This window comes from Pipistrellus hanaki (genome assembly GCF_964339955.1).
Source record: "Pipistrellus hanaki genome assembly, chromosome: 10".
Taxonomy (NCBI): Eukaryota; Metazoa; Chordata; class Mammalia; order Chiroptera; family Vespertilionidae; genus Pipistrellus; species Pipistrellus hanaki.
In genome coordinates, this window is record NC_140512.1 from 67,300,390 (window position 1) to 67,327,638 (window position 27,249).

Here is a 27,249-nt window from a genome sequence, read left to right on the forward strand (position 1 = left end):
GTTACAGTGCTTGGCACTCACTCAGGCTGGAAATAGCCACTCTGGAAAAAGACATGTTAGAGGACTACAAGATAAAAATCTCTCACCTAGAATCCCAAATCCAGAGAAAATATTGTTCAAAAATAAAACAAAATATTTTTTTCAAACAAAAGCTGAAAGAATTGAAGACCATCAGCAAGCTTACATTACAAGAAATATTAAAGAAGTACTTCAGCCAGATGGAGATATGGATTTACACACAAAAATGGAGAGTATAGGAAAGAATAACTTTATAGGTAGTAAAAAAAATATAATCTTGCCTAAACCGGTTTGGCTCAATGGATAGAGTGTTGGTCCCGGGTTCGATTCTGGTCAAGGGCATGTACCTTGGTTGCAGGCATATCCCCAGTAGGGGATGTGCAAGAGGCAGCTGATCGATGACTCTCTCTCATCGATGTTTCTAACTCTCTATCTCTCTCCCTTCCTCTCTGTACAAAATCAAAAAAATATATATATAATTTTTTTTAATCATATAAGGTCTTCAAAAGGTAACTGTCCATTGTTATGGGTCAAATTCTATCCCCCAAAAAGATGTGAAAGAGTTGTAACCCCTGGTGTGCGACTTTATTTAGAAGATAGGATCTTTTATTTTTTTTATTTTTTTTTAATATATTTTATTGATTTTGTACAGAGAGGAAGGGAGAGAGATAGAAACCTAGAAACATCGATGAGAGAGAGTCATCGATCAGCTGCCTCTTGCACACCCCCTACTGGGGATATAAGGTGCGGGCCCTTGACCGGAATCGAACCCAGGTCCCTTCAGTCCCCAAGCCAACGCTCTATCCATTGAGCCAAACCGGTCTCGGCAGAAGATAGGATCTTTTAAAAGGTAATCAAGTTAAAATTAGGTCGTTAGGGTAGGCCCTAATGACTGAGTGTTCTTAAGAAAAGAAATTTTGACATAGAAATACACACATGTTGTGAAGATGAAGGCAGTGGGATGATGCATCTTCAAGTTAAAGAACACCAAAAATTGCCAGCAAACAAACAAGCTAGAAGTAGGGCATGGAACAGATTCTTCCTCACAATCCTTAGAAGGACCAACCCTGCAGTTAGCTTGATTACTGACTTCTAACTGTTAGAACTATGACATTTCTGTCATTTAAGCCACCCAGTTTTTGTTATGGCAGCTCTAGCAAACTAATATAACCATTTATACAAAAATAATACAGAGTGAGGTTTATACTGTATGTAAAAATAAAATATATAACAACAACAGCCCAAAGAATGAGAAAGGGAAATGGAAATATACTATTTTAAGGTTCTTATACATGAAATATTATTTGAAGGTATACTATAATACATTAAAGGTGTACACTATAAATCCTAAAGCCAGCAAAGGAGATAAATTCAAATAATAAAAAATTCAACTTATTCCAAAGATGGCAAAAAAAAAAAAGGGGCGGTGGGGGGGGAGAAGGAAACACTGAACAGATGGAACAAATAGAAAATAAATAGCAGGGTTATAGACTTAAACCTAAGTGTATCCATAATCACCGTAAAGCTACGGCATAAATACCTCAATTAAAAGGCAGAGATTGTCAGATTGAATAAAAAAGCATTCATCACCCAAATGTATGCTGCCTATAAGAGATGCACTTCAATTATAAACACCCAAATAGATTGAAAGCAGGAAAATGGGTAAAAGAAAGCTGGTATGGCTATATTATATGCAGACAAAGTGGGTTTCAGAATAAAGAATATTAATAGCAATGAAGATGGTCATTTCAAAATTATGAAAGGGTTAATTCATCCAGAGTACAAACCAATCCTAAACATTTAGGCACCTGATACCAGCTTCAAAATACACAAACCAAAAATAGTAAGGAAAAAATAGATATTTATAAAATTATAGTTTGAGATTTTAATACCTTTCTCTCAATAATTGATAGAACAATTGGAACATCAGTCAAAGAAGAACTCACCAGGATAATTGGACTACATTTTGGAATCAAGATAAACAGAAGCATAAGATACTAACATCCTGAGGAAATCATTAAAGTAGCATTTTGTGGAAACTTTTCAGTACTAAACACCTTTAGTAGGAAACTAGTGACTCCATGCATGAAATTTGTGCACATTGAGAGGGAATTTTGACTAGAGGAAATATTTTAATATTAGTGTTTGCCCTTTCTCTATGATAAAAGTGTCAGAGATAAAAGAAAATTAGTAAAATGTACAATATATGAAATTTGTCCTCCTGTCAGAGTCTGGGGCACACCACGGGACCCAGAGTCAAGTCCCTGCCCACCCACGTGTCTCGAAATTGCGTCCGACTCAGACCTGGCTGGCCCACCCCCATTGGGCTAGCTCCAGACCTGGCTGGTCCCTCCCTTATCAAGCCCCGCGTGGGGGTAAGGGGGGAAGGGGCCGCAGCATGAGGTTCACCATCAAGCCCCACCACCAGGCAGGGGACACAGCCTCAGGTCCCCTGGCCCAGCACCAGGGTGGAATACATGACCTGAAGTTCCCCAGGCCAGGGCAGGGGCATGCCTTGAGGTCCCCATCAAGCCCCACTGGGCAGGGGGCGCGGCCTCAGGTCTCCCAGCCCAGCACCAGGGCGGGCGGGGTGCAGCCTCAAGTTCCACAGCCTGGTGCCAAAGTGTGGAACGTGGCCTCAGGTCCTTTAGCCCAGTGCTGGGACATGGAGCGTGGCCTGCAGTCCCCCATCAAGCCCTTCCAGGCAGGGGTGTGGCCTGAGGTCCCCCAGCCTGGCTCTGGGGTGCGGGCACGGCCTGAGGTCCCTTGTCCTGGCACCAGGGCAGGAGGTGCAGCTTGAGGTCTGCTGTCAAGTCCCACCAGGCAGGAGGCACAGCCTCAGTTCCCTGCTGATTGCTCGTTATGGGAACTCGACCTCTGCTGTGGGCACAGCCATCTTGTGTTACTGTATCTCCACCTCTGTTGTGGATGCAGCCATCTTGTTATAGCATGATGGTCAATTTGCATACTCCCTTTTTATTAAATAGAATATGGAAAATCTCAATGCAATGCGATCAGCTTTTCAACTAGGAAAAAAAACACACTAAATCCAAAGTACAAGAAAGGAAATAATAAAAATCAGAGCAGAAATCTTATCTAAATGAATGAAATAGGAAAATACAGAAAAAGAAGAGAAAACTGAGCCCAGCGAGTCGTGGCTCAGTGGTTGAGTCAGCCTGTGAACCACTGTTGCAGTTTAATTCCCAGACTGGACACATTCCCAGGTTGTGGGCATGCAGGAGGCAGCCAATCAATGATTCTTATCAATGATGTTTCTATCTCTCCTTCTGCTTTCCTCTCTGAAAATGATTAAAAAAAAAAAATATATATATATATATATATATATATATATGTTAAGACGGAAAAAAAAGGGAAAATTGAGAGTGATGTCAGCATCATGGCACCATGAGAAAACCTCTTAGTCTCCTCTCTTAAAGGCACAGCAGGCTGGACAACTGTAATTCATGAAAGGGTTCCCTGATCAATATGAAATGTCTGAGTGACCGCACACTGAGTCATCTGAAGGTGGGCTGTGAAGTGAGCAGGAGAGGCCTGGGGGCAGGGAGGGCAGAGGAGGGAGCTGCAGAAACAGTCCGGCAATTGCAGCAGCCCCAGCAGGTGAGATAGAGGTGCAGTAGGGTTGCAGCCTCCTCTCTGTGGACTGGAGGCTGGCGCACATTGATGCTGAGCCCAGGGAGAGAGACAGTGGGGAAATGGTGCCAAGGGTAGCACTGCTATCAAGCAGCCGCCATCACCAAAGAAAAGTAAAAAGCCTCCCCTGCACCCACCCTCCTGTAGCCTGCCGTGTCCAGCGGAGGCAGCAGCAGAAGAAAGTTGTGAAGGAGCAGAGGCAACATTTTAAAGGAGTGGCCTGTTCTCATTGAGCTAAACCCAGTAGAAAGAGTAAAGCTGCAGATGTTCATTTCCAAATGAACCCACCCACCTTCCCTACCTAACCCACCCCATCCATTGCGGTGGAACCTGGTAAAGGCAGACAGGACACCTCAAAGAGTGCAGGTGACTGCCTCTGGTTGCAGGAAAACAGAGCCGGGAACTCAGACCTGGATTCCCATCACTGGCCACACACCACCACAGATGTGTTGCCCAGGACTCAGGCAACCACTTGTAGAAGGGATGCCCACCTCCTTGGAGAATACAGGCCATTTTCCACACTGAAGCAGCATTGCCCCACAGAGTCCCACAAGTTGCAGTACTACAGATAAGAGAAAACAAAATTTGCACTGGAGCACCGTGTACTGGAGAACAAAAAAGAACTCTATCAACCTTCAGGGTACACATCTCAGCTACAAAGACAAACGTAAACTCAGAATGAGGAGTGGAAAATGATAATCCAAGAAATGGTATCCAGAGAAAAGTGTGTGTCACTGTACTTATATCTGACAAAATAGATTTCAAGATGATAAGAGTAAAAAGAGACAAATATTTACTTTTATACTGTTAAATGGGACAAGACATCAAGAAGACTTAACAGTTCTTAATATACATGCACCCAATCTAGGAGCACTGAAATATATAAAGCAACTACTAACAGAACTAGAGGGAGAAACAGGCCAAAACTCAAATACTGACAATGTCCAGCTCAGGTGATTGGGTATGTTGTGCCACTGGGACCTACCGGATTCCTATTAAGGCCATTCTACCAAGCATAGGAGGTTATACAGAAACAAACACAGGGAGGCTGCCAAAATGAGGAAACAGAGACATGTCCCAAATGAGAGAATAGGACAAAACTCCAATAAAAAAAAACTAAACAAAATGAAGACAATCTACCAGATGCAAAGTTCAAAACACGGTTATAAGGATGTTTAGTGATCTCAATGAGGACTTCTACAAAGAGATAGAACGTATAAAAAAGAACCAGTCAGAAATGAAGAATACCTTAACTGAAATGCAGAATGTATTATAGGGAATTACTAGTAATAGTAGAGTAGATGAAGCAGAGAATCAGATCATATATTTGGAAGATAACAAAGCAGAAACACACAATCAGAACAGCAAAAAATAAGAAAAATCCAAACAAATGAAGATTGTGTAATGGTTCTCTGGGATAACTTCAAGCATATCAACATTTGTATCATGGCAGTGCCAGAACGTAAAGAGAGAGAGCAAGGAATTGGAAACTTACATGAAAAAATAATGGCAGCAAACTTCTCTAACCTGGTGAAGGAAATAGACATACAAGTCCAGGAAGCACAGAGAATCCCAAGCAAGATGAACTCAAAGAGGCCCACACCAAGGCACATTGTAGTTAAAATGGCAGAGGTTAAAGACAGAGAATAATAAAATGACAATAAATACATATCTATTAGCAATTTTTTTTAAGTGAAATGGATTAAATACTCCAATCAAAAAGCATATGGGGGCTGAATAGATAAGAAAACAAGACCCTTATATATGCTGTCTACAAGACACTTAGATCAAAAGACACACACACTGAAAATAAAGAGATGAAAAAGATCTTTCATGCAAATGAAAACAATTGAAAAGCTGGACAGCAATACTTATACCAGATAAAATAGACTTTAAACCAAAGGCTATATAATAAGAGACAAAGAAGGACTCAGTAATTCTAGTTCTGCTATTTATCCACAGAAAAGCAAAACACTAAATCGAAAAGATAGAGACAGCCATATGTTTATTGCAGCATTATTTGCAATAGCCAAGATGTGGAAACAACCTAAGTGTCCATCAGTGGATGAATGGATAAAGAAGAAATTGTGTGTATATACACGGTAAAGCAAAAGTAAATTTACAGATGTGAGTACATGAGACAGTTTATTCGTATATTGTTATTTATTAATTCTTGTATTATTGTTATACGAACAACTGTAAAGCTACTTTTGCCCCAACTTGTATACAATGGAATATGACTCCACCATAAAAACGTATAAAATCTTGCCATCTGCCACTATAAAAACTATAAAAACTTGCCATCTGCAACAGCATGGATGGACTTAGAGGTTATTGTGCTAGGTGCATTAAGTACAGCCTAGGGAATGTAGCCAGTATATTTTAATAAGTATGGTGTTATATGGGTATTAGATTTATTGGGGTGATCATTTAATAAATTATGTAATGTCTAATCGATGCATTGTATACATGAAACTAATATAATAATTGTGTCAACTGTAATTGAAAAGTAAAAAAGTACTTAACATAAAGAAAACATTTCTGTTAAATCTTACCTCAATTAAATTTCAAATAAGCCCTTATTTTTTAAAGATATGTATATTTAAAATATTTCTGATTTCAAATTACATGTTTTTAAATGGCAACTAGAAATTATCTAGGATGCATTACTCTGTGATTATTTTGACTAAAAGTTTTGATTAAATAACTGTGCAGATGGAATAATTTAGAAGGGAAAGGTACATAACTAAAGTTTGAATTACAGAAATGCTTTGAAATAGTTTGGTATAAACTCTATGTAATAAGGTGGAAGTAAGTTTGGAATTCTAACGTGCCTTGTTTTTCTCCTTCTGCAGAGTGTATACAAATGTGACTTTCTCAACTTGCAGCTTCAGCAACCACTCCAGCTTGCGCAGGATGCGATAGATGCCTTCTTGAAGCAGCTGAAAAACCCTATCGATTCTCTTCCTGGAGAACTTTTCCATGTGGTTGTTTTCTCTCTCCTACTTTCTTATTTCCCATCACCTTACCAGAGATGGATTTGTTGCAAGAAAGCCCATGAACTGTTAATGTTAAATGGTTTATTGCTCATCATCACACCTGATTCCTCCCATCAGAATCGTCATGCTATGATGATGAAAAGCTGGAAGATTGCTATAGAGTCCCTGGGCTTTAAACGTTTCAAGTATTCAAAGTTTTCACATATGCATCTAATGGCATTTAGAAAAATATCCCTAAAAACTACAAGTGACTTGGTAAGTAGGAACTACCCTGGGATGTTATATATTCCTCAAGATTTCAACAGTATAGAAGATGAGGACTATTCTAACACTTCCTGCTATGTTCGGTCAGACATAGAAGATGAACAACTGGCATATGGGTTTACAGAGCTCCCTGATGCTCCCTACGACTCAGATTCTGGAGAAAGTCAAGCCAGCTCCATTCCTTTCTATGAGCTAGAAGATCCCATATTGCTTTTAAGTTAATATATAAACAGAAAACCTTTCATTCCAGACTCCTAAACTAATTGCTTACACTAATGGGAAATACTAGCATGAACTCAGTACTTAAAACCTGGTTTGCAAAGGAGAAATGCAAAGGTTGACAGAGTTTGCTATTTTTTTCTACTTTTGGATTTTAAAATTTATTCTTATATAGAAATCTTAAAGTTTCATGCAGAGTGTGACTCTTGCCATAGCAGAAACCACTGTTACATTAGCATTTAGCACTCAGATGTCAATCATAGAAAGATACCTTTTTCTTAGTATTGTGAAAAATGAAGCATAATTTGCTATGTATTTTTTTCATATTTTCAATGTTGACTTTAAACCATTGCAATATGAAACTTTGAGATGTGTAGAAAATTGTAGATTGCACTTTGATGGTTAACCAGTTAAGTGTATCACAGAAATAGGTTGATGTAGTTGTTTTGTGATGCACTTATTCTTTTTTCTAACTAAATTTGTTACATAAAGCCTTTTTTTTTTTTCTCTCTTTTTTCTTTTTTCAGTTTTATCTGGTGATCCAATATTTCCTGAACTTTTTGGAATTGATAGTAATTTTTGTCCTTGTTCTTGCTCATTTGGCAACATCAGACACTGGGGGAGAGATTTCCCCCTAAATATGTATTGTAATTTGATTAGCACAGTACAAAAACCATTGCCAAAGTAGAGTTTTCATAACTTTCTTGTTGATTTGAACTTTGGTGTTAAATATATTTAACTGTGCAAGTTCACTTCTGTTTTTTTAAATTTAGAACTCATTTACAAATTATTCTATTTAAGTAAGGGACAATATAATACTCAATATTGACCTAAAACACCTTTATGAAAGGGTTTGCACTTGTAAGAGAGCTTATGTTTTATCTAGACTAACTTTTTGTAAAGGGTCCTCACCTTTCCACTAAGGAGGTATACTGCACTATAAGTCTGAAATTATATAGAAAAAAAAAATCAAAAGTAACCTCTGCTGGTAGTCTCATAAAATGGTTTTGAGCTTTTGGTATTCTTATATAGCATTTCTATATAAATGCTAACTAAAATTTTCCTTTGAAAATATAAATCTTTCATTGGCTGTGGAAATTTGCCCTTTCCACATTGATAAATTTTTCTGTGTTTCTGAATCAGAAGCAAATGGTTAAGGAGAAATATATGTCCAAACAAGACAAGATTTAGTTTAAATAGCTAAGAATATTTAGTCTATGTTGTCTTATCAGCCAGAAATTGTCATGTAAATTATCATTTTTAAGAGTGCCACTGTGTGGATTTTTTTTCAAGTGGTTTTTACATTAAAATTACCTCATACTGAGGTTTTTGCACTGAAATATCAGTTTCAGATTTCATGGTTAATGTATGTGTGTGTGTGTGCCTGTGGGTGTGTGTGTGTTTGTGTTTAAAGAAACTTGTATTTTCAATAGTTAATCCTAAATTTCATAAAATGCACTTCTTGATTCTGATAAAACTGATGTTTTTGTGCTTATTGTGAATTGCTGTAGTTAATTTTGAATGTCAAACTTTATTTAGAAGTACAAATGTATCTTTTAAGATACAAATGGTTGAATGTGTGTACCTGATATTTCAAATTAAATTTCACATTCTGAATCAAAGTAATAAAATTGTAATTAACCTAAAAAAGTCAGTTAACTAAATGCAATAAATATTGGTTGCTCAAATATGCAAGAAGTAACTTGAAATTTTTCCTTTACTTTCAATAGCTTTTAATAGGTTCTTTAATAATTAAGATTGACTTTTCTTTCCAGTTAAGCACTGCAGGTCAAGTTTTGTAGCTCCCCTAAAAGAAAGAAAAAAGCATGTGTTTTAGTAATACTTCTTTTACCATACTGTTTTCTTTGATTTGACTAAATACTATCTTAAGGGCAAAGAAAAAGATATACCAATGAAAGTGCTTTGAAAGTAAATGTTTTTACAGATGTTGATTCTGCTTATGCTCTAAAGTGGGCATGATGTATTTTAAGTAGTAGTTTACAGAAAAATATCTTTATAAAACCTATATTTCCACTTATTGTTAAGTTTCTTTGAATTTATAAATATCATTTGTTATTGTAAATTCAGCTTGTTCAAATTAGGATAGTAAGGATTTATTTTTTTTATTAAACGAACACATGCTCTATCAAAGCCAATTCAACGTATAAGTGATAAAATATAAATAGTCATGTGGCTTGGCGTGTAATGGCAAGAAAAGTCAATAGAGTCTTCTAATACCGTATTAATATGGATACTCTTGAGAATTATTTCATTTGGATATAAAGAAGTAAGGTCCTCCTGATGTATTCACAATTAGATTCTCCAAAATAATTTAGTGTTTCAAAAACAAATGATCCTTTGGTTGGATTCTTGAGGATCAGTGGTTTATATTGTATAATAGTTGCCAAGTGGTGAGAGGTGGCATATCTGAAAGTGGTGTATGTTTTTCACAATTTGTGAGCAATGAACATTTACAATTTTTTAATTTTCTAATATACATTGTCCATTACTTGTAAACTGAACGTGTTGTGGGTTTTAACCCACCTCATTAAGTGGTTTCAAAATGGGAGGCAATTTAAAACTTGAATGACTTAGAGTTTTCTAGCTATGTTTATCTCGTCACTGTATGTCAAACATATCAGACTCCACTTTCCTTGAAAGTTATTTACATCAGAGATAATTTTGGAAGTCAGCAAGTAACAATTATAGTTTCTAAATTGCCACAGGCCTTTTTCACTAAGAATCCAAAAGATAACGTATTTCCCAAAGCCAGGCATGGATGAATGAAACATTCACCAGAAATAAGGTAGATGGGTTATTGCTAGGAAGAAGAGACTGAGCAGGCCAAATCCCTGGAGACTTCCTGCAAGAAAAAGATACTTAGGAAACAGACTGTCATAGGAGCTTTCTGTTTTCTAACATCATTGAAGCACTAGCACAGATTAAAGTACCAGAGCACAGGTTGCTGTGAAAACTGGGGACCTGGGGATTTAAAGTAATAAAATAACACATTTATTGAGAAGAAGGGTGGTGATCTGTAGCTGTGTTATCAGAAGAATTATCAAAATAGGAGGGACCCTATTGGCATGGAGAGTGGTGCCAATTGGAATGAGGAGCTACAGAATAAGTGCTGGGATGCCACAAGCTGTCTCTTTAGTCTTGCTTGATTCTTTAATTGAGGATTAATTACTATACTATTATACTGGAGTAGGTGGGACACAGCTGACAATGTAACTTTTTAAAAAATAGCATTAACATGAGATAACAAAAAAAAAACTTTAAAATTGCATAACAGCATATTCTTGTATTGCAGCAACTTGTGGTACATATCGATGAAATCTATTCACATGACCTTTTGGCTGATTCTTCTTAGCCAATCTAGATTCGTTTTACTTAAATACGGGTATCCCTCATGGAAGTGCCAAATGTCAATGATGTTGTTACTCTCTAACTCTCCCACGGCGATCCTCACTCGCTCCTGCAGCTTCCATGTGAAATCCGGGGTGGGGAGGGACAGGCCTGTGCCCACCTTTGCATTAGCAAGTCCCTCTGCCTAGAATGTCTTTATTGTATACTGGATTTGCAAGGCCAGTTTGTTATTAAGACTTTAGCTTACATATAACCTCCTTGGGAGTACAGCTGAACAAAAGAGGGGAGGTTTGGCTGCCTGCTGCAAGGAGAGCCAAACTCATGAGGCAGGCGCTGGTGCAAAAGGAAAGGGGTTTTATTCAGGAGCCACACCGCAGGGCCTGGGAGGATGGTGAACTCCCATCTCCAAGACCATCTTCTCTTCCTGCCCAAGCCCCCTGTTCTTGTGGGATAAGGAGGGGAGACCCTTTGTCTTTCTTTTTCTTTTCTTTTTTTCCCCCCTCTCCACTTACCTTGTTAGCTTTTGGCAGGCTTGAGACTCTATCTAGTCATCTTCCTAGCTCCCAGCTCATCCAGTGCCCTATCCATTCATATGTCTAGGTTTTGGCAAACTCAGTATAAACCTCCCCCAGCGCCATCTTGGCCAGTAGGAAGACATATTGGCCAGTAGGAAGACTCCCAGGTGCTCTGCCTGCCTGACTCTGGTCACAACTCCCCCCTTCAAGACTCTGGACCCTTGTTATCTCAGGGTAAATGAATGGCGGTCCCATCTTCTGTAGTTTCTTCAGCTGTCAAAGAGCACAGTCTTACCTCTCCTCAGAACCAGAGATGCTTACTGTCTACTAAAAGGAGAGGTGGGTCACTAATGGAGGGAAGTCTTTATGTGAGGGAGGAGGATTGCTGTCTTTGGAAGATGGTATAGTATATATGGTGTCTAGAGGATGGGACTGTTGAACAAGCAAAGCTGGTAGAATGCTTCATATTTTGAGAGCCAGTGTTGTTAACGGGCTTCCAGAGTGAGACCTATTGTGCAGACAAGTGTTTAGTGAGTGGTATGCCTAGTAGTGCAGGGGAAATGGTAGTAAAATCAGAAACTGGATAAACTAAAGGATCCCCATGATCTAATCCAGAGCAGGGCTTTGGGTGGCACACGCAACAGCAGGATACATTTTCCAAGGAAAACACTGTCTGGGAAATGCAGAATAAAATAAAAAATAACGTTGTCGCTTAGCTTTGGGAGGCACTGTCCCTTTCTGAAAGAGGAAGTTTAAACCTCTTTCAGGAGTGCAGGCCCAGCTCTGCAGAATCAACAGCAGCAATATCTGAGTCCTCCTCAGGTGGCACTGCTTTATTGGTGTGGTGGATCCAAGGCTTGATTGAAGAGTGTGTTGTCAGCAGGATGTCATAGAGTCTGGCCCATTGCTTGGCCAGGACCTTGAGTCTTCCAGGTCTTTAGTAAACTCCGGGCTGGAATGGGTGGAAGGGTCTATCTTACACAGGTAGACAGGTAGATAGACCTGCAATGAGCCAACTTGTATTTGCCCTAGATGTTGTACATATGGTTTTTACATTTTTTTAAATCCATGTTTTAAATCTAAAGGAGGTGTTCCTAAAACAGAAACTTGGAAGAGTCACCCATAAACTTTCAAAAGCCCACTTCAGAGCACTGCCCTAATCCAGAACAAGGCAATAGAGAGTGCCAGGTCCCATTTCAAATGTGCTCCCTGGCATATTTCACCAGAGTCGTCTTTATTATTTGGTTCATTTTCTCAGTCTTCCCTGTAGATTGGGGTCTCCAAGATACATGTAGTTTTTACTGAGTATGTAGTGCCTCTCCTATCCTTTCTTCTGGGAGGTTTTTGAAGTGAACAATGGTCCATTGTCACTTTGCATGTTCAAAGAAATCCAAACCTAGGGATGCTTTTTTTTCTTCTAAATATATTTTTATTGATTTCAGAGGGAAGGGAGAGAGAGATAGAGACATCACTGGTAGGAAAGAATCATTGATCGGCTGCCTCCTGCATGCCCCACACTGGGGATTGAGCCCCTCACCCGGGAATCAAACCAATGATCTCTTGGGATGTCTATGCCTCTACCCATCCAGAAAAGGTATCTATAAAAACGAATCAAAATTTAAAGTTTCCTATGATTTTAGGCATCTTTGTAAAGTCAAATTGCTAGTCCTCACACAGGCCTATCCCTTTATACTGTACTCCCTTTCCTGTTGGAGCACAGCCTGTTCTAGGATTGGCAGGTTGTTTGGGGCACATATCTGACAGGCTTGTATAGTCTTCTGAATAGTCCTTTGTAAATGAGGGCTCTTCAAATGTGGTCTAATGAGGTCCTTTAAAGCATCCCTTCCACAATGGGTGTAGGAGTTTGAGGATGAGATACCCAAGAGCTTCAAGGAGAAAGATCATACCCTGAGTGTTGAACTTCCTTATAGAATTAGAGTCATTGTTAGAGATTCCCCATTCATGGACCATTTCTTACATTGTTCTGTGCAATGAGGTTTAGATTCTGACACGTTCCAGTGGAGATTAGAATTCCAAGAAGTGGCGGCCCTCTGATGGCTTGTCAGCAGTTTGGTTTTCCTGGCTTGTTTGGGAACTGTCCTTCTGGTGTCCTGGGCGGTGCATTATGGTAATCTGATTTGGTAGATTCACTGCCTCCAGCAATTTTAAATTTTCTTTTGCATGTTGGATGCACTTACTTATTCTCCAAGGTTAAGAGAACTCTTTCTTTCCATGTTGCCCCATGAGCATGCACGGCCATGAAAACATATTTAGGGTGAGTTTAGATGTTAATATCTTTCCCCGGGATAATGCTAAGGCTCTTGTGAGGGCTATCAGCTCAGCCTTTTGTGCTGGGGTGCCTACAGCAAGGACGCAGACTCCTAGTACCTTGTCTGTGGTGATTACCAAGTACCCGCTCATTGTTGACCATTCTCCACGAAGCTGCTCCCATCTGTGTACAATTTCCAGTCAGGTTCTGCCAGCAGCTGGTTCAATAGGTCCAGTCTGCTGGAATAAATTTTGTCAATGATTTCTAAGCAGTCCTGTTGGAAGTATGAATTTCCCTCCGAGTCTGAGAGTAGAGTGGCCTAGTTTGTAGCAGAAGTAGTTTGTAAGGAAACATTTGGGTTGTCTAATAAGATGGCCTGATATTTTGCCATGCACCCTGCAATGACCCTCCTTTCTGTTCTAATGGGGTTAGGACCTAGTGTGGTACAAACATGGTAGTAGGCTGCCCCAAAGTGAATTTCTCTGTTTCCGGTAGGATGTCACAGATAGCTGCTATTCCCAGCATCATGGTGGTCATTCTTTTGTCCTGTGACCTACTTTCCTTAAGGGATAGGCTGTGGGTTGAAGAGTATTTTCCAGGGTCTAGGTTAGTAACCCAAGTCGAATTCCTTGCTTTTAATAAATGTATATTTTGAAAGGTTTCTATAAATTGGGCAATCCTAGTGCAGGAGCCTAAACTACAATATTTTTACTTCATGGTGTCAAATGCCTGATAGTCCCTTGTCCATTCAAGAAGTTCAGAGACCAAACCTTAGAAGACTTATACAGTGGTTTTGCTATAAGGCCAAAGTTTGGAATCCAAATTCGGCAAAACCCTGTAATCCCTCGGAATTCACAAAATTGCCTCCAGTTCTCTGGGTTTTTATTGTAGTGATGGCTTATTTCCATAAGCTACCAAGTTCCTAGTGCCCTGATCCAGTTGGAATCCCAGGTATGCCACTTCCTGTTTTAAAACTGGGCCTTGTGAGGCAACCCTTTATATCCTTTTTTTTTTTTTTTTTTTTTTTTTTTTTGCCAAATGATTCAGAAATGGATGGTATTGAGCAAACAGTCTTCCTAAATATTGTTAGCTATTAGCAAGTTTTCTACATACTGTAAAAGAATTACCAATTTCAGTTGAATATCCCATAAATCTTTTGCTAATATTTTCCCAAATATGGCTGGGAAATTCACAGTCCAAGTATTGAAACATAACTTTAGTTTCTGGGTTCTGCTATTCAATGTCAAATAACAGTTGAGTTTGTTCACCTATTGGGATGCAGAAAAGAACATCCTTCAAGTTTAGGATTGAAAACCATTTGCTATGCCCAGGTATCTTGTTGAACAAAGTATAAGAGTTGGGCACCATAGGATGAATGTCCTGAGCAGTATCATTTAAGGCCCTAAGATAGAAACATCAATGATGAGAGAGAAGCATTGACCGGCTGCCTCCTGCACGTCCCCTACTGAGGATCCAGCCCGTAACCTGGGCATGTGCCCTAGATTGAATTGAACCAGGGACCCTTCAGTCTGCAGGCCAACACTTTATCCATTGAACCAAACCGGCTAGGGCTGGTTTTGCTTTTATGTTAATTATTATCCTAATTTGTGCTTCAGAAAAGTCTCAATTGGTAGAAAATGTAGCTTAGATCAATGCTAAGTGACTTGAAGCTATATATTTTTTTCCCTCTACTTGCCCCTACCTATTTAAATTTCTTATATCAACTCATCCTACTTTCTCACTAAGTTTCTCAATACTATCAAATTTCTATCTCTTGTTGCAATAAAAGAATTTAAGTTTGTAAACCATCATTAGCTTTACTACATTTTTTAAAGGAAGATTTAACTAATTGATCTCTTCAACTCTACAAGAGGAGTGCTCCAGCAGTCTCTCAGTTTGTGTAAGAGATACAGTCATTATTCCAACTACTTTATATCCAGATAGGTTTCCCAGCAGAAACTCTATGAAATCTTGGGCAAATAGTCACACAATAGGGATACAACACTTAGTAACTGGTCTTTATTTTAGCAAATAGCCTTAATAATCCTGTTTCTTTTTTCTCTCAATCTTGTCTGTTCTGTTCCCTCCATGCACATTTCAACAGGTGTTCTTAGTCCACTGGGTGAAATTCTGGTCTAGAGGATACAGGCCTTGCCTGCATAGAAGCAAGTATTGAAGAATAAATGTTCCTGCTATTAGAATCTTTACATTGCCATCAATAACTGCATTTGAAATCTCCTGTCACTGCAATGGTTCCCAGGTGGTTGTTTTATATCCAGGTGTTTGGCTGTGGATGTGCCAGATGTCAGGAATAGACCCTGATATTTCTAATAAATTTCAGGATAAATGGTGCCAAGCAAAGGGGATTTAGATCATGCTCTGGATTTAGATCATTCTTTAGCCTAGCGATTTTCAATCTGTGCAACAGTTTTTAAAACATTCAGGGGCACTGACCTCTTTTTCCCTTAGAGTGTCAAATTAAAAAATGACAATAGCCAACACAACAACAGCCATCAGGTGTGAATGCCCTGTCTTGAACAATAAATATGTAAGTCATATAATAGTGTTGGATCTTATTGGTCATGTTGCATACTTAACACAATAAAGTTGTGTCTGATTAATTCTTGGTACCAGGAATTTTTATATACAAGTACAGATACCTGATCTTTTTTAAAGTCCTCTAGAACAAAAAGGTAAGTAATTACCATTTTTTGTAAGTCAATCAAAGTAACTATTTTTTGTCAGATATGAAAAATAATTTTTTTTCAGTGTGTTGCAGAAATTTAATGATTAGTTTATGTGTGCCATACGATAAAAAAGGTTGCAGCCTGTAAAAGTCATTGATTTTGATCCAAGAAGTGTCAAAGAGTGGTGCTCTGAGTTCATTGAGGGGACCAGTGTGTCGCATTACTAGTCTGGGGTGAGGCTGACCTCAAGATGACTAGCAAATACCAGTAGGTAACTGAAGTAATTCAGGCACTAGGACCTCAACTATGGTATTGGCAATGGAAGTTAAAAGAAAATGCATGGAATATAGCGAACAAAAATGAGCAACACTTGGCCTTCACAATTATCAGGTTCTTTCAGTAAATACTAGTAGCCTTCAACAACTGAAGATTTGTGACAGCTGCACATCTCCTCCCTCGCTACTTGTAGTGCCCTACAATAGTCTAGCAATGTATCTTGAATACCTGTTACTTCCACAAGGAAACATTATTTCTAATCCTTTGTGCTAATTAACATTCCTCTAATGAAGATTTACATCGTGATATTGGAAGCACCTCTGCATCCAACTAATAGTGAAGATTCCCAATTCATCTTTCAGATGCTCATTACTCACCCAGGAGTGTGCAGATTGAAGTTAACACAAGCACAGACACCTCTCATTGGAGTATTTTAAAACTGAGGAGAGATTGGACTTACACTGTAAATCATCTAAAAGTCTAATCACTTTGTAGTATATGTGAAACTATATATTGTATGTCAACTGTAAGTGAAAAAAGTTTAAAAAATTTAAAGTATACTGACAAGATAAGCATCAAAATGGTTTCAAGATCACAAGGTAGAAAATCATGTTTGAGAAAGATGAAAAAAGCACTGTTTGAAAGAGGAATATTAGTGCTAAAGAAGAGAAAACATCTGTGGCTGATTTAAGCAGGAAAGAAATTTATTAGAGGATATTGGGTAGCTCAAAGGGGACATTGGGGACATTGAGGCTTGGACAAGCATGGTCAAAAATGGCAATAACGACAGACCACAGACATGATGGAAGAGGCTCTGGGATTGCTGTCGCCGTGATCACACATCTTGAATCACTGAACCATTAGTACTGGACGCCTGGCGCCACCCCTAGAGCCACACTCGCTTTTGCCCCAGGAGCCACCTGCAGTTACCCAGGGAGCACAGCTTGCTGTGCCCACTTTTTTTGAATCAATTGCTTCGCCATGGCGCACATGATTGGCTAAGCAAATAGTTGGCATTTCAGTCACAGCCAACAGACCAGTTAGGGACGTCTCCAACACAGGAGGGCGTTCCCAGGGCAGTGGTACACATTAAAATAACAAGAGGGTAAATGTCCATTAAAAGCAAATTGAACTAGAAGTGGTGATGATGTATTCAAGTATAAACATCTAGCAGACCATTGTGTGGCAGGATAGTAAGAAGCTAGGAAAATTCCCGGGAAACTCAGACAAGAAAATTACACGAGGCCAAACAATTTGAGCAGCTTGCAGCCAGCTTGTGAATCGCAGGCAAGACCTTATCTTCCCCAACCAAGGACAGTTGAGAGCAAACGGTTTATACCTCCCCTCCCTAATCAGAGGATACATAGCTTATATCACTCTGGTCTGGAAAATAAAAAACAAAGGCCCAATTAATGCCATTTGTGTCAGCTAAACCCAAGGATAGATCATATCTGATAACAAATAACAAAACCCCATTAAAGCCAGACAGCTAAGATAACAGTAACACAGACCAAGGAATAACCCCAAACTCCCCTGTACTCTCATTTTGATGCATCAGCATATTAAAACTGCACCTGGTCAGGGCACAAGCCCTGCTTGCAGGCTCAGTCCCCAGTGGGGGGCACACAGGAGGTAGCTGATCAATAATTCTCTCATCATTGATGTTTCTATCTCTCCCTCTTCCTTCCTCTGTGAAATCAATAAAAATATATATTTTTTTAAGAATGCACCTGGACTGAATTCACCAATGAGAAAAACAAAACCTAACCATACGCTGCCTTCAGGAGACATATCTAAGCTGCAAAGACAAAAGCAGATTCAAAGTGAAGTGGAAAATGATTCTCCAAGCACATAACATCCAGAAAAAGGCAGTTGTAGTTATACATATATGTGACAAAATACATTTTAAGATAACAAAGGAAATAGAGATAAAGATGGACATTTTATAATGACAAAGTGGACATTACATCAAGAAGACATTAACACTTCAATATACACCCAATCAGGGAGCACCGAAATAGATAAAGCAACTCCTCTCAGAACTAATGGTGGGAGAAACAGACAAAAACACAACCATAGTTGGGGACCTTAATACTTCATTGACAGTTCTGGAAACATCATCCATTCAGAACATAGAGAAATACTGGCCTTTAAGGACACATTAGACCAGATAGACATTCAGAGAGTCTTTCATCCAAAAACACCAGATTAGACATTCTTCTTCAGCGCACATGAACAGTCTGACCATATGTTGCGTCACAAAACTAGCATCAACAAACTCAAGAAGAGTGCAGTTAGTAAGCATATTTTCTGACCACAAAGCCTTGAAATTTGAAATCAACTGAAAAAAGGAAGTAAAGAAACTCACAAATAATGTGATTAAACAACATACTGCTAAAAAAAAAAAAAAATGACTGGATCAAAGAAGAAATAAAAGGTGAAATCAAAAGATATATAGAGACAAATGAGAATGACAATATGACATATCAAATTCTGTGATGCAGGGAAAGCAGTAATAAGAGGAAAGTTCATATCATTATAGGCCTATCTCAAGAAACAAGAGAAATCCCAAGTAACCTAATATTGCATCTTAAAATACTAGAAAGAAGAAAACAAAAGCAATCCAACGTCAGCAGCAGAAAGGAAATAATAAAAATTAGAGAACTATTAAATGAAATAGAGAACAATGAGACAATACAAAAAATTAATTCAGATATAGGCTTAAAAATGGCGATGGAGTAAGTAGAAGCTACACTGACACTCTCCCAGGACCAAACTGGAAAGACAACTAAAATAAGAAAAACTAGTAATAAGCTGAATATTAGCTGGAGAGAATCTCATAACCAAAGAGGGAAAGTGGAGACGGGAGAGGGCTGGCCAGATTTCCCCAGACAGCAGCTGAGGGTCTGGAGGGCTAGCTCAGCTGTGGAGGTTCCCACTGAGAACTCTGGGGTCTAAACCCCAGCTGGGGCCCCAGGAGAGAGCACCAGAACTGAGAAAGGTGCTCATATGACTTCAGGCTGTGAAAAGCCTAGGAGTTACTGTCTGCCAGGATAGATGGCTGGAAATGCAGGCACCCTCTTAAAGGGCCAATGCACAAAATTTCACTCACCTTGGGCTCTGGCAGAGGAGGGCAGTGGTGTGAGCAGAAGCCAGGTTCAGGAGCTCTGGGTTTGGAGCTCAGAGGGCAGCAACCCTGGTTTCCTGGGCTGAGTCATTCCCTCATGCTGTGGAGGACATCTTTCTCCAGCGGACATTAGCTATACAGACATGGAAGGACCGGGAGCGTATTATGCTAAGTAAAACAAGCCAGGCAGAGAAAGACAATATCACATGATCTCACTCACTTCCTATCTAATAAAAGAGTAAATGCAAATTGACTGTCACTCCAACACACAAGATGGCTGCCCCCATGTGGTCAAAGATGGCTGCCCCCACATGGACAAAAGATGGCCAGCAGGGGAGGAAGTTGTGAGTGATCAGGCCAACAGAGGAGGGCAGTTGGGAGCACCAGGTTTGCAAGGGAGGGCAGTTAGGGGTGATTAAGCCTGCAGGGGAGAGAAGTTAGGAGTGACCATGCCAGCAGAAGGGGGAAGTTGGGGGTGACCGGGCCATCAGGGAAGGGCAGTTAGGGGTGACCAGGCCTGCAGGGGAGGGCAGTTAGGCATCAATCAAGCTGGCAGGGGAGTGGGTGGGGGTGATCAGGCTGGCAGGCAGAAGTGGTTAGGATCAGTCAAAAAGGCAGGCAGGTGAGCAGTTGGGAGCCAGCAGTCCTGGATTGTGAGAGGAATGTCCGAATGCCTGTTTAGGCCCGATGCCAGTGGGATGGGGCCTTAAGGAGCAGTCAGACATCTCTCGAGGGGTCCAGATTGGAGAGGGTGCAGGCTGGGCTGAGGGACATACCCTCTGTGCACGAGTTTCGTGCACCAGGCCTCTAGTGTGTAATATAATGAACAAAGTAAACTGATGAATTAAATAGAGGCAGAGGCATAGAACCATGGAACCATGTTGATTCTCAGAAGGAAGGCGTGGGGGGGGGGGGAGTGGGTGAGTGGGAGTAGATCAACCAAAGAACTTGTATATGTATATGCATAACCCATGGACATGGACAATAGGGTAGTGAAGGCCAGGGGTGAGGGTGAGGGGGCTAGAAGGGGTCAGGTGGGGGGAGGGGGGAGAGAAGAACATATGTAATATTTTCACCAATAAATATTTAATTTAAAAAAATTAAAACAACCAAGAGCTGGTTTGACAAATTTCTGCCTAGACTTATTTTGGAAAAAAGAAAAAGACCCATATAAACAAAATCAGAAATGAAAGAGCAGAAATTACCACACACATATCACAGATTTACAAAGAATAATTCTAGAATACTATGAAAGACTATACACCTTCAAATTAAAATTAAATAACCTAGAAGAAATGGATAAATTCCCAGGAATATATAATCTTCCTGGACTGAATCAGATAAAACTGACTGATTAGCAGTGAGGACATGGAAACAACCATCAAAAACCTCCCCATTAAATCCTGCCAAACATTCAGAGAAGATTTGAAACCTATCCTTCTCAATCTCTTCCAAAAAATTGATGAAGAGGCAATAATTCCTCATTTTTTGAGGTGAACATAAATACCAAAAGCTGGCAAGGATAACACACACACACACACACACAAATAAATAAATAACTACACCCTAATGTCTCTGATGAATACAGATGCAAAAATCTTGAACTAAATAAGAGCAAATTGAATACAACAATGCATTAAAAAGCAATACATCATGACCAAGCTCGGTGGGGAGAGGAAAAAAGAGGGTAATGGGGGATTAATGGTGATGGGAGACCTGATCGGGGGTGCTGAAGACCCAATACAGATGGTGTATTATAAAACTGTACACCTGAAATCTACATAACTTTATTAACCAATGTCACTCCAATACGCTGAATTTTAAAAAGCAAAAAGTAAAAATAAAGGGAGTCTCCATTAGAAAAGGAGGCCAGAAGGGCTCTGAAGGGGGAGCCTGAGGAGCTTGGGCTTCGGCTCCTCAGTGGACGCAGCCAGATGTTATTCCAAAGCTATTAAAGAGCAGCACGGCTCCCGCAGTATTCTTTATTTTCGTTAATCCTCACCAGAGGATGTTCTCCCATGGATCTTAGATAGAGTGGGAGGGAGGGAGGGACAGAGCGCGCGAGCGAGGGAGACATGGATGTGAGACACAGATCAGTTGCCTCCTACACCCGCCACCTCGCCGGGAATCAAACTTGCAGCCCAGCCAAGTGCCCTTGTCCAGGAATCCAACCCGAAACCCTACGGTGCGCGGGCCCTAACCACTGAGCACACTGGCCAGCGCTCTAACCACTGAGCCCAAGGGCCCGGCGCACCGCGGTATGTTCCAGTCTGACCGGCCGGACGCCTGAGGGACGTGACGGCGTGACGGGCGCGATCCCGCCGCCGCCCTCTCCGGCCTGCAGGTCCCGGCGGCCGGGGCGGGCTCGCGCGGGAGGCCGGGCCTCGGGCGGATCGCGGCGCGGCGTGGCCCGGGCGGCGCTCCGTAGCGCGGCGGCGGCGGCGGCGGCGGCGGCGGGAACATGGCGGCGGCGGCGGGCCCGGCTCGGAGTAAGTTTCCTCACGCCGGCCCGTCCTCGTGCGAGCGGCCCGGGTCCTCGGCCCTCCCGTCCCTGTCCCGGGTGCAGGCCCAGCCCCGGGCTCCCGCACTGTGCAGCCCGGAGCCGGCCCGGGGGGCTGAGCGCCGGGGGCCGCGGCCCGGGCCGGCCGGGAAGGGGTGACGGGGGCCCGGGACCCGGCCCGGAGCCCGGCCCCGCCCCGCCGGCCCCGCGGGTGAGGGCGCGGGCGGGGGGGGGGGGGGCGGGGTGAGGGCGCCGGCGGGGGGCGGGGGTGAGGGCGCCGGCGGGGGTGATGGGGAAGGCGGTCCCCCGCCTCCCCGCCTCCCCGCCTCCGCCCCAGCTCTGCGGAGCCCCCCGCGCGGCCGCCCCCCGGGGACCCCCCCCCCCGGCCGCCCCGCCGGGAGGGTGCGGGGAGGACGGCGTTGCTGCCCCGTTACTGGGGGGCCATCCGTATCGGGGCGCCGCCTCCTAGGGAGAGGAGTTGTAGAATTCATGAACGAAGCGCTGGCTGCAGGCGGCGGGCGTTAAGCTTGGACACTGCCCGCCTGCAGGGAGCCGAGTGCTTTCTGAACTGGAGGGTGGCCCCGGCGATGGGTGTCTTGGACCCTAGTGAGCAGTTGCCTTAGGGTCGAGTTTGGAAGAGCATTTACTGACTTACAGGAGTTTGAGTGAATTAAGTGAAGGCTGGAGGAAGGCGGAGAAACAATCCAGAAATTCTTGGAATCGCTTCAGTGGTCGGCAAACCGAGGCTCGAGAGCCACAGGCGCCCCGTCTCCCTTCGCCCCACGGACCGACACCCCCACTTCCTCTAAGGCCGCTTCTTCAGAGTAGACCGCCCGGCCCCAGACCGACTTCTGCCCGCGGGCCACGAACTTTCAAACGCACTGGGCGTGGCGTTTTGTGTCAGAGTCACACTCCAGGGGCCACAGAGCCGCCTGTGGCTCCCGAGCCGCGGTTTGCCGACCACTGCCTTAGCTCTACCACTGGCTGTGAGATGTTAGGTTGTCTTGTTTATTTTCTTTGTGATTCAAGTGGTCCATAACTGATCGGCATTGTTATTAAACATAGTTATTTCTGGATTAGTCTTTGTTTCTCTAACATAGGGATGTCGAACTCAATCAGAGAAGGGGCCAAAATCTAAAATCCAGCCTAAATGGTGGGCTGAATGGTTTACTGAACAGTCATAAACTGACAATGTCATAAACTGACAGCGGAGTGCAGTGATGACAGCGCGGTGCGGGCCACATTGCAAGGCCTGGCGGGCTGGATTTGGCCCGCGGGCCGTGTGTTTGACACTATCTACTTGATTGCAGACTTTGTGGAGGACATTGGGCATATAGTACTGACAACAGGTTTTCAGAGACTTGGTGGCCTAGTGGGGAGTGCGGACAAGTGGTGATCAGTGTTTTCCTGTTTTAGAGGACGTGTAGGGATCGTACACATGGGTCAGGGGTGGTCTTCCAAGAAGATTATTTAAGCCGAGACGTGAAGAGGAGGAGTAAGCAGACGTGAAGAGGAGGAATAAGCAGGGTGCGAGGACTGCCCCGGGGCTAGGAGGGGGGAAGGGAGTGCGTTGGAGAGGGGATAGCATTGAGAAAATGGAAAGATCAGTATGGCTAGAGGACAAAGTTTGAGGGGAAGTTCACAAGACGGGGTTTATTCACATCCAATGCAGAGAGCCCTATAAGGAACCTGAAGGAGTTTAGACTTTATTACTGAGGGTGATGGGTAGCCACTGGAGGGTTTTACATAGCAGAGTGATGTGCCAAGTTTTGGTTTTGAAAAGGACACGTCATGGAGAGAAGGGCATGAGTGGACACAGGTCAAGTATGAGATGACCGTGACCAAAATTGGGACTGTGACCTTGGGAAGTGGAGACATTTAAGAGGGGTGCAGGAAGAGGAGTGGTCGGTACTGGGTAAGAATTAAGTCTAGGAGGTGAAGGAGAGAGGAAGCTCTGAGAAGTATAAAACAGACTCTGGCCCGTAAGATTTCCCATGTGCTCCATTTCTTTTTCATCAGCCTCTCAAGTGATTCTCCAGGGATGGCTGGCCATTTGGAAAGGATCGTAATGCTTTGTTGTTTACCCTCTGATTGAGGCTCGTTGTCGTTTGAAGAATATCAGATTAGGGAAAGACTTTAGTAAATTAGTCACTTTAGCAGGGGTCCTCAAACTTTTTAAAGTGGGGGCCAGATCACGGTCCCTCAGAGAGCTGGAGGGCCGGACTATATGAACTACTAATTCCTACTGTAACACCTCGGCTGCGCTCACTGCCCAAAAAACCTGGCGGGCCGGATCAGACTCCTGCGGGCCGCATGTGGCCCGCGGGCCGTAGTTTGAAGACCCCTGCATATTCTGCCATGTTGATTTTAGTCCATAATAATGGCTGCATATATTCCATTGAATGGATGTGCTGTTACTTTACATTTGTGCTGTTTACATTTTTTTTGAGATTTTTATTTCTGTTAACAATGCAGATCCAAGCTAATGCTTTTATGTCTATCAGGTAGATTAATATGTGTATACTTAGGGGGAGATAATAATCGAAGACATGGAAACAGATGAGATTGCTTGTAGAAAATATGTAGTAGGAGAAAAGTCTAGGCTTGGGATTGAATGTCTGAAGGTAGGACTGAGAGGAGACTGAGAAGCAGAGATCAGTTAAGTAAGGAAGAAAATCTGGAGACTGGTCTTTGGAAGCTAAAGGAAGGACAGGTTTCAGAAGGTGAGAGAAGTCAATAGAGCCAAAGGATGTTCAAAGAATGGGGAGCATAATGAGTGAAAAGTACCCATTAAAAAGCATTGAAAGCTGTAGGGAATTTTTGTGAGTTTATTTGAACCAATCTGTCAGCAAATTGCTGGGAAGCAAATCTCAACAGATTGAGAAAATGCTCCAGAAAATGGCAGTCTTGTTTCTTATTTTATACATTACAATCAAAAGAGAAGACATAAGTGGGTTACAGGAAATCCATTGGTGTTAGATTAGGGAAGGAAGAGAAAGCAAAGTGGTGAAACCTCAGATTGGATAAAAAGTAAAGTGTTAGACACATATTTCTTTTGCATAGGGGGGTACAGGATAGTTAACAGTCAACAATTAACTATATTTTATCAGTTTATCAGCAATGCTGTCTATATTTTATCAGTTTCTCATACTTAAATAAAAGATAAAACAAAAATTTACTAATGGGAGACTAGTAACAGTAAGAGGGTTTGTGGTCTCCACTCTGGTGCAGGACCTGTGCTTTGAGGGGTCCACAAAAAGGAAATTAGTTTGACATTCCAAAGGTTTGTTATTATAGATGCAAAAAGACAGTAGATGGGGTTAGTTAAGGTGAAAACTGACCTTTGTCAGGGAAGATTCCAGCCTGGACTTCCCCACTATAAACTGCTTTTCGTTAAAAACTTTTAATTTCAGACCATCCTCTATGGTTATTTTAGTTCTCTGAGTCTGTAAGGCCACCTTGCAGGCCTTCCCTGAGCTTGAGGTGTAGTATGTGGCTCCTTAGGAATTTACTGGCGATTATAGGACGTGGCAGAGCAGTTTATGGTGGGGTGGGGACCACAGTTTAGTGATGTGAAAAGTGAAGTAATCAAATATTAGTTGTCCAAAGTTCAGAAGATTGAATTTAGAAGAGGAGATGGGAATGAATGAAGATTGTTGTTTTGTTTGTTGTTTCTGGCTGTGCTTTTGTTTTGTTTTGGTGTTCTGAAAAGAGCTTTGCAAATGTTCATGTTCTGATGAATAAGACAGTGGGAGCATGAAGAAAGAGGAGAGTCTGAAGTTGTGGAAAAGGCAGAGGGGAAGGGATACAGAGTATGTCAGAGATTCAGCCTCACATCGGGGAGGGTCACCCTTCTTTCCTGGTATTAGGAGATGTAGGTAGAGGTGGGTTTGTGGTGTTGGAAACTTAAGTGAAATCCCTTCTGATTATCCTGTGGGAAATAAATCATCTGGTGAGAATGCAGTGGGAAGTAGGAGTCAGAGACTGAGGCTATGGAAGAGAGGTTCGGATAATCACAGAAGGGAGAGAGTTTTGACCAGAGAAACACGGAAGGATGTCTGTGGTTGAGTGATAACCATTTAGCCTAGTGTGTATCTTTTTTTCCTGTAACAGTGTTCAGTCATCTGAGTCCAGACTGTACCATCAACCCTTTGAGGATATACAGTATATTTCAGTGTATTTACTGAATGATTGTATAACACAGAGAAATGATGTTAAAAAGTGCAATGCTGTCTATATTTTATCAGTTTCTCATACTTAAGTAAAAATAAAACCAACATTTACTAGTGGAAGATATTTTCTGTAGATGTGTATAGAATCTTAAGAAATTATTGAATGGAAAATATAATTGAGGAAAATTAGTTACAACTTATTTAATTAAATCAATTTAGCTGTAAAGTATCTACTTGTTAAATATATACAAGTAAAATCCTATATAATAAAAGCCTAATATGCTAATTGCCCGGGCGACCAGTTGGCCGTTCAACCAATCAAAGTGTAATCTATATATATAAAAGCCTAACCGACTGGACAGTAGCTATGACATGCACTGACCACCAGGGGGAAGACACTCAACGCAAGAGCTGCCTCTTGGTGGTCAGTGCACTCCCATAGCAGGAGCGCCACTCAGTTGACAGGCACAGATTCCAGGCTCGTGGCGGGCAAGCACAGCTACAGCTGCACGAGCTTCTCCCATGCACACTCCCCCTGCGTGCTGAGTGGCAGCAGTGGCAGCGCAGCAGGGCCAGGATGAGCGGGAGCAGGGCAGAGCCTAGCTTGGGTGCCCAGCCTGGGCGCAAGCTCCTCGCCGGCCTCCTGCTGCTTCCTGCAGTACTTTGTGCTGTGCAGGATCCACACGGACAGCAGGCTGGAGCCTGACGAGCCGATGGGTAAGGCCAGGTTGCGGTGGTGTGAAGGTCCACTGATCCCTGCAGGCAAGGCCGAGGAGGCAGATGCTCCGACCGGTAGGTTAGCTTGCTGCTGGGGTCTGGCCAATTGGGACTGAGTAAAACGGGCCTGCAGCCCTCCTGTGGTCCCTGTCCAACTGGCCAACTTCCAGCATCCCTCCTCAGCCCTCATCATGTACCAGTGGGGTCCTTTGGCCTGGCCTGTGCTCTCTCTCAATCTGGGACCCCTCAGGGGATGTTGGAGAGCCAATTTTGGCCTGATCCCACAGGCCAGGCCAAGATCCCACTGGTGCATGATGGGCCTCTAGTTTGTAATAATATTCACAGACATGTTAGGGTGCTCACTCGGTGACATTCTTCTCCAGTCAAATGGATAATTAAGGGTTCATTCCAGATTATCTCATGTTTCCGTTGGGTCTGTTTTAAGAAGGAAAGTATAAAAAAGTCC

The 27,249-nt window shown here is 42.1% G+C and overlaps 2 protein-coding genes and 1 long non-coding RNA gene across 6 annotated transcripts in view; 2 read left to right on the plus strand and 1 right to left on the minus strand.

Annotated features, from left to right (window-relative positions):
* SAMTOR (S-adenosylmethionine sensor upstream of mTORC1) overlaps positions 1 to 8,849 on the plus strand; it is an 82,572-nt gene extending 73,723 nt beyond the window's left edge. The window contains exon 6 of the mRNA XM_084896213.1: positions 6,525 to 8,849. Within this exon, the coding sequence (XP_084752339.1) occupies positions 6,525 to 7,154 (630 nt within the window). The 3' untranslated portion in view covers positions 7,155 to 8,849. The remainder of the gene's footprint in view (positions 1 to 6,524) is intronic.
* A 42-nt stretch (positions 8,850 to 8,891) lies between these two features.
* LOC311628757 lies at positions 8,892 to 21,751 on the minus strand. 2 transcript variants are annotated; one of them, XR_014796062.1, is made up of 3 exons: positions 21,649 to 21,751; positions 19,380 to 19,527; positions 8,892 to 8,958 (listed from the first exon to the last, which is right to left on the minus strand). It is a non-coding gene; the product is annotated as an uncharacterized lncRNA (long non-coding RNA). The 2 variants fall into 2 exon arrangements; XR_014796063.1 differs by lacking the exon at positions 8,892 to 8,958 and adding an exon at positions 16,851 to 17,956.
* The window catches only part of TMEM168 (transmembrane protein 168), a 26,009-nt gene continuing 20,218 nt past the window's right edge, over positions 21,459 to 27,249 (plus strand). Inside the window, exon 1 of one of the 3 annotated variants that reach the window (XM_084896209.1) lies at positions 21,459 to 21,652. The gene's annotated coding sequence lies outside the window, so the exon portion shown is untranslated. Of the gene's footprint in view, positions 21,653 to 21,741; positions 21,884 to 27,249 lie in introns of those variants that run through there. The other 2 variants (XM_084896208.1, XM_084896210.1) reach the window with 2 other exon arrangements.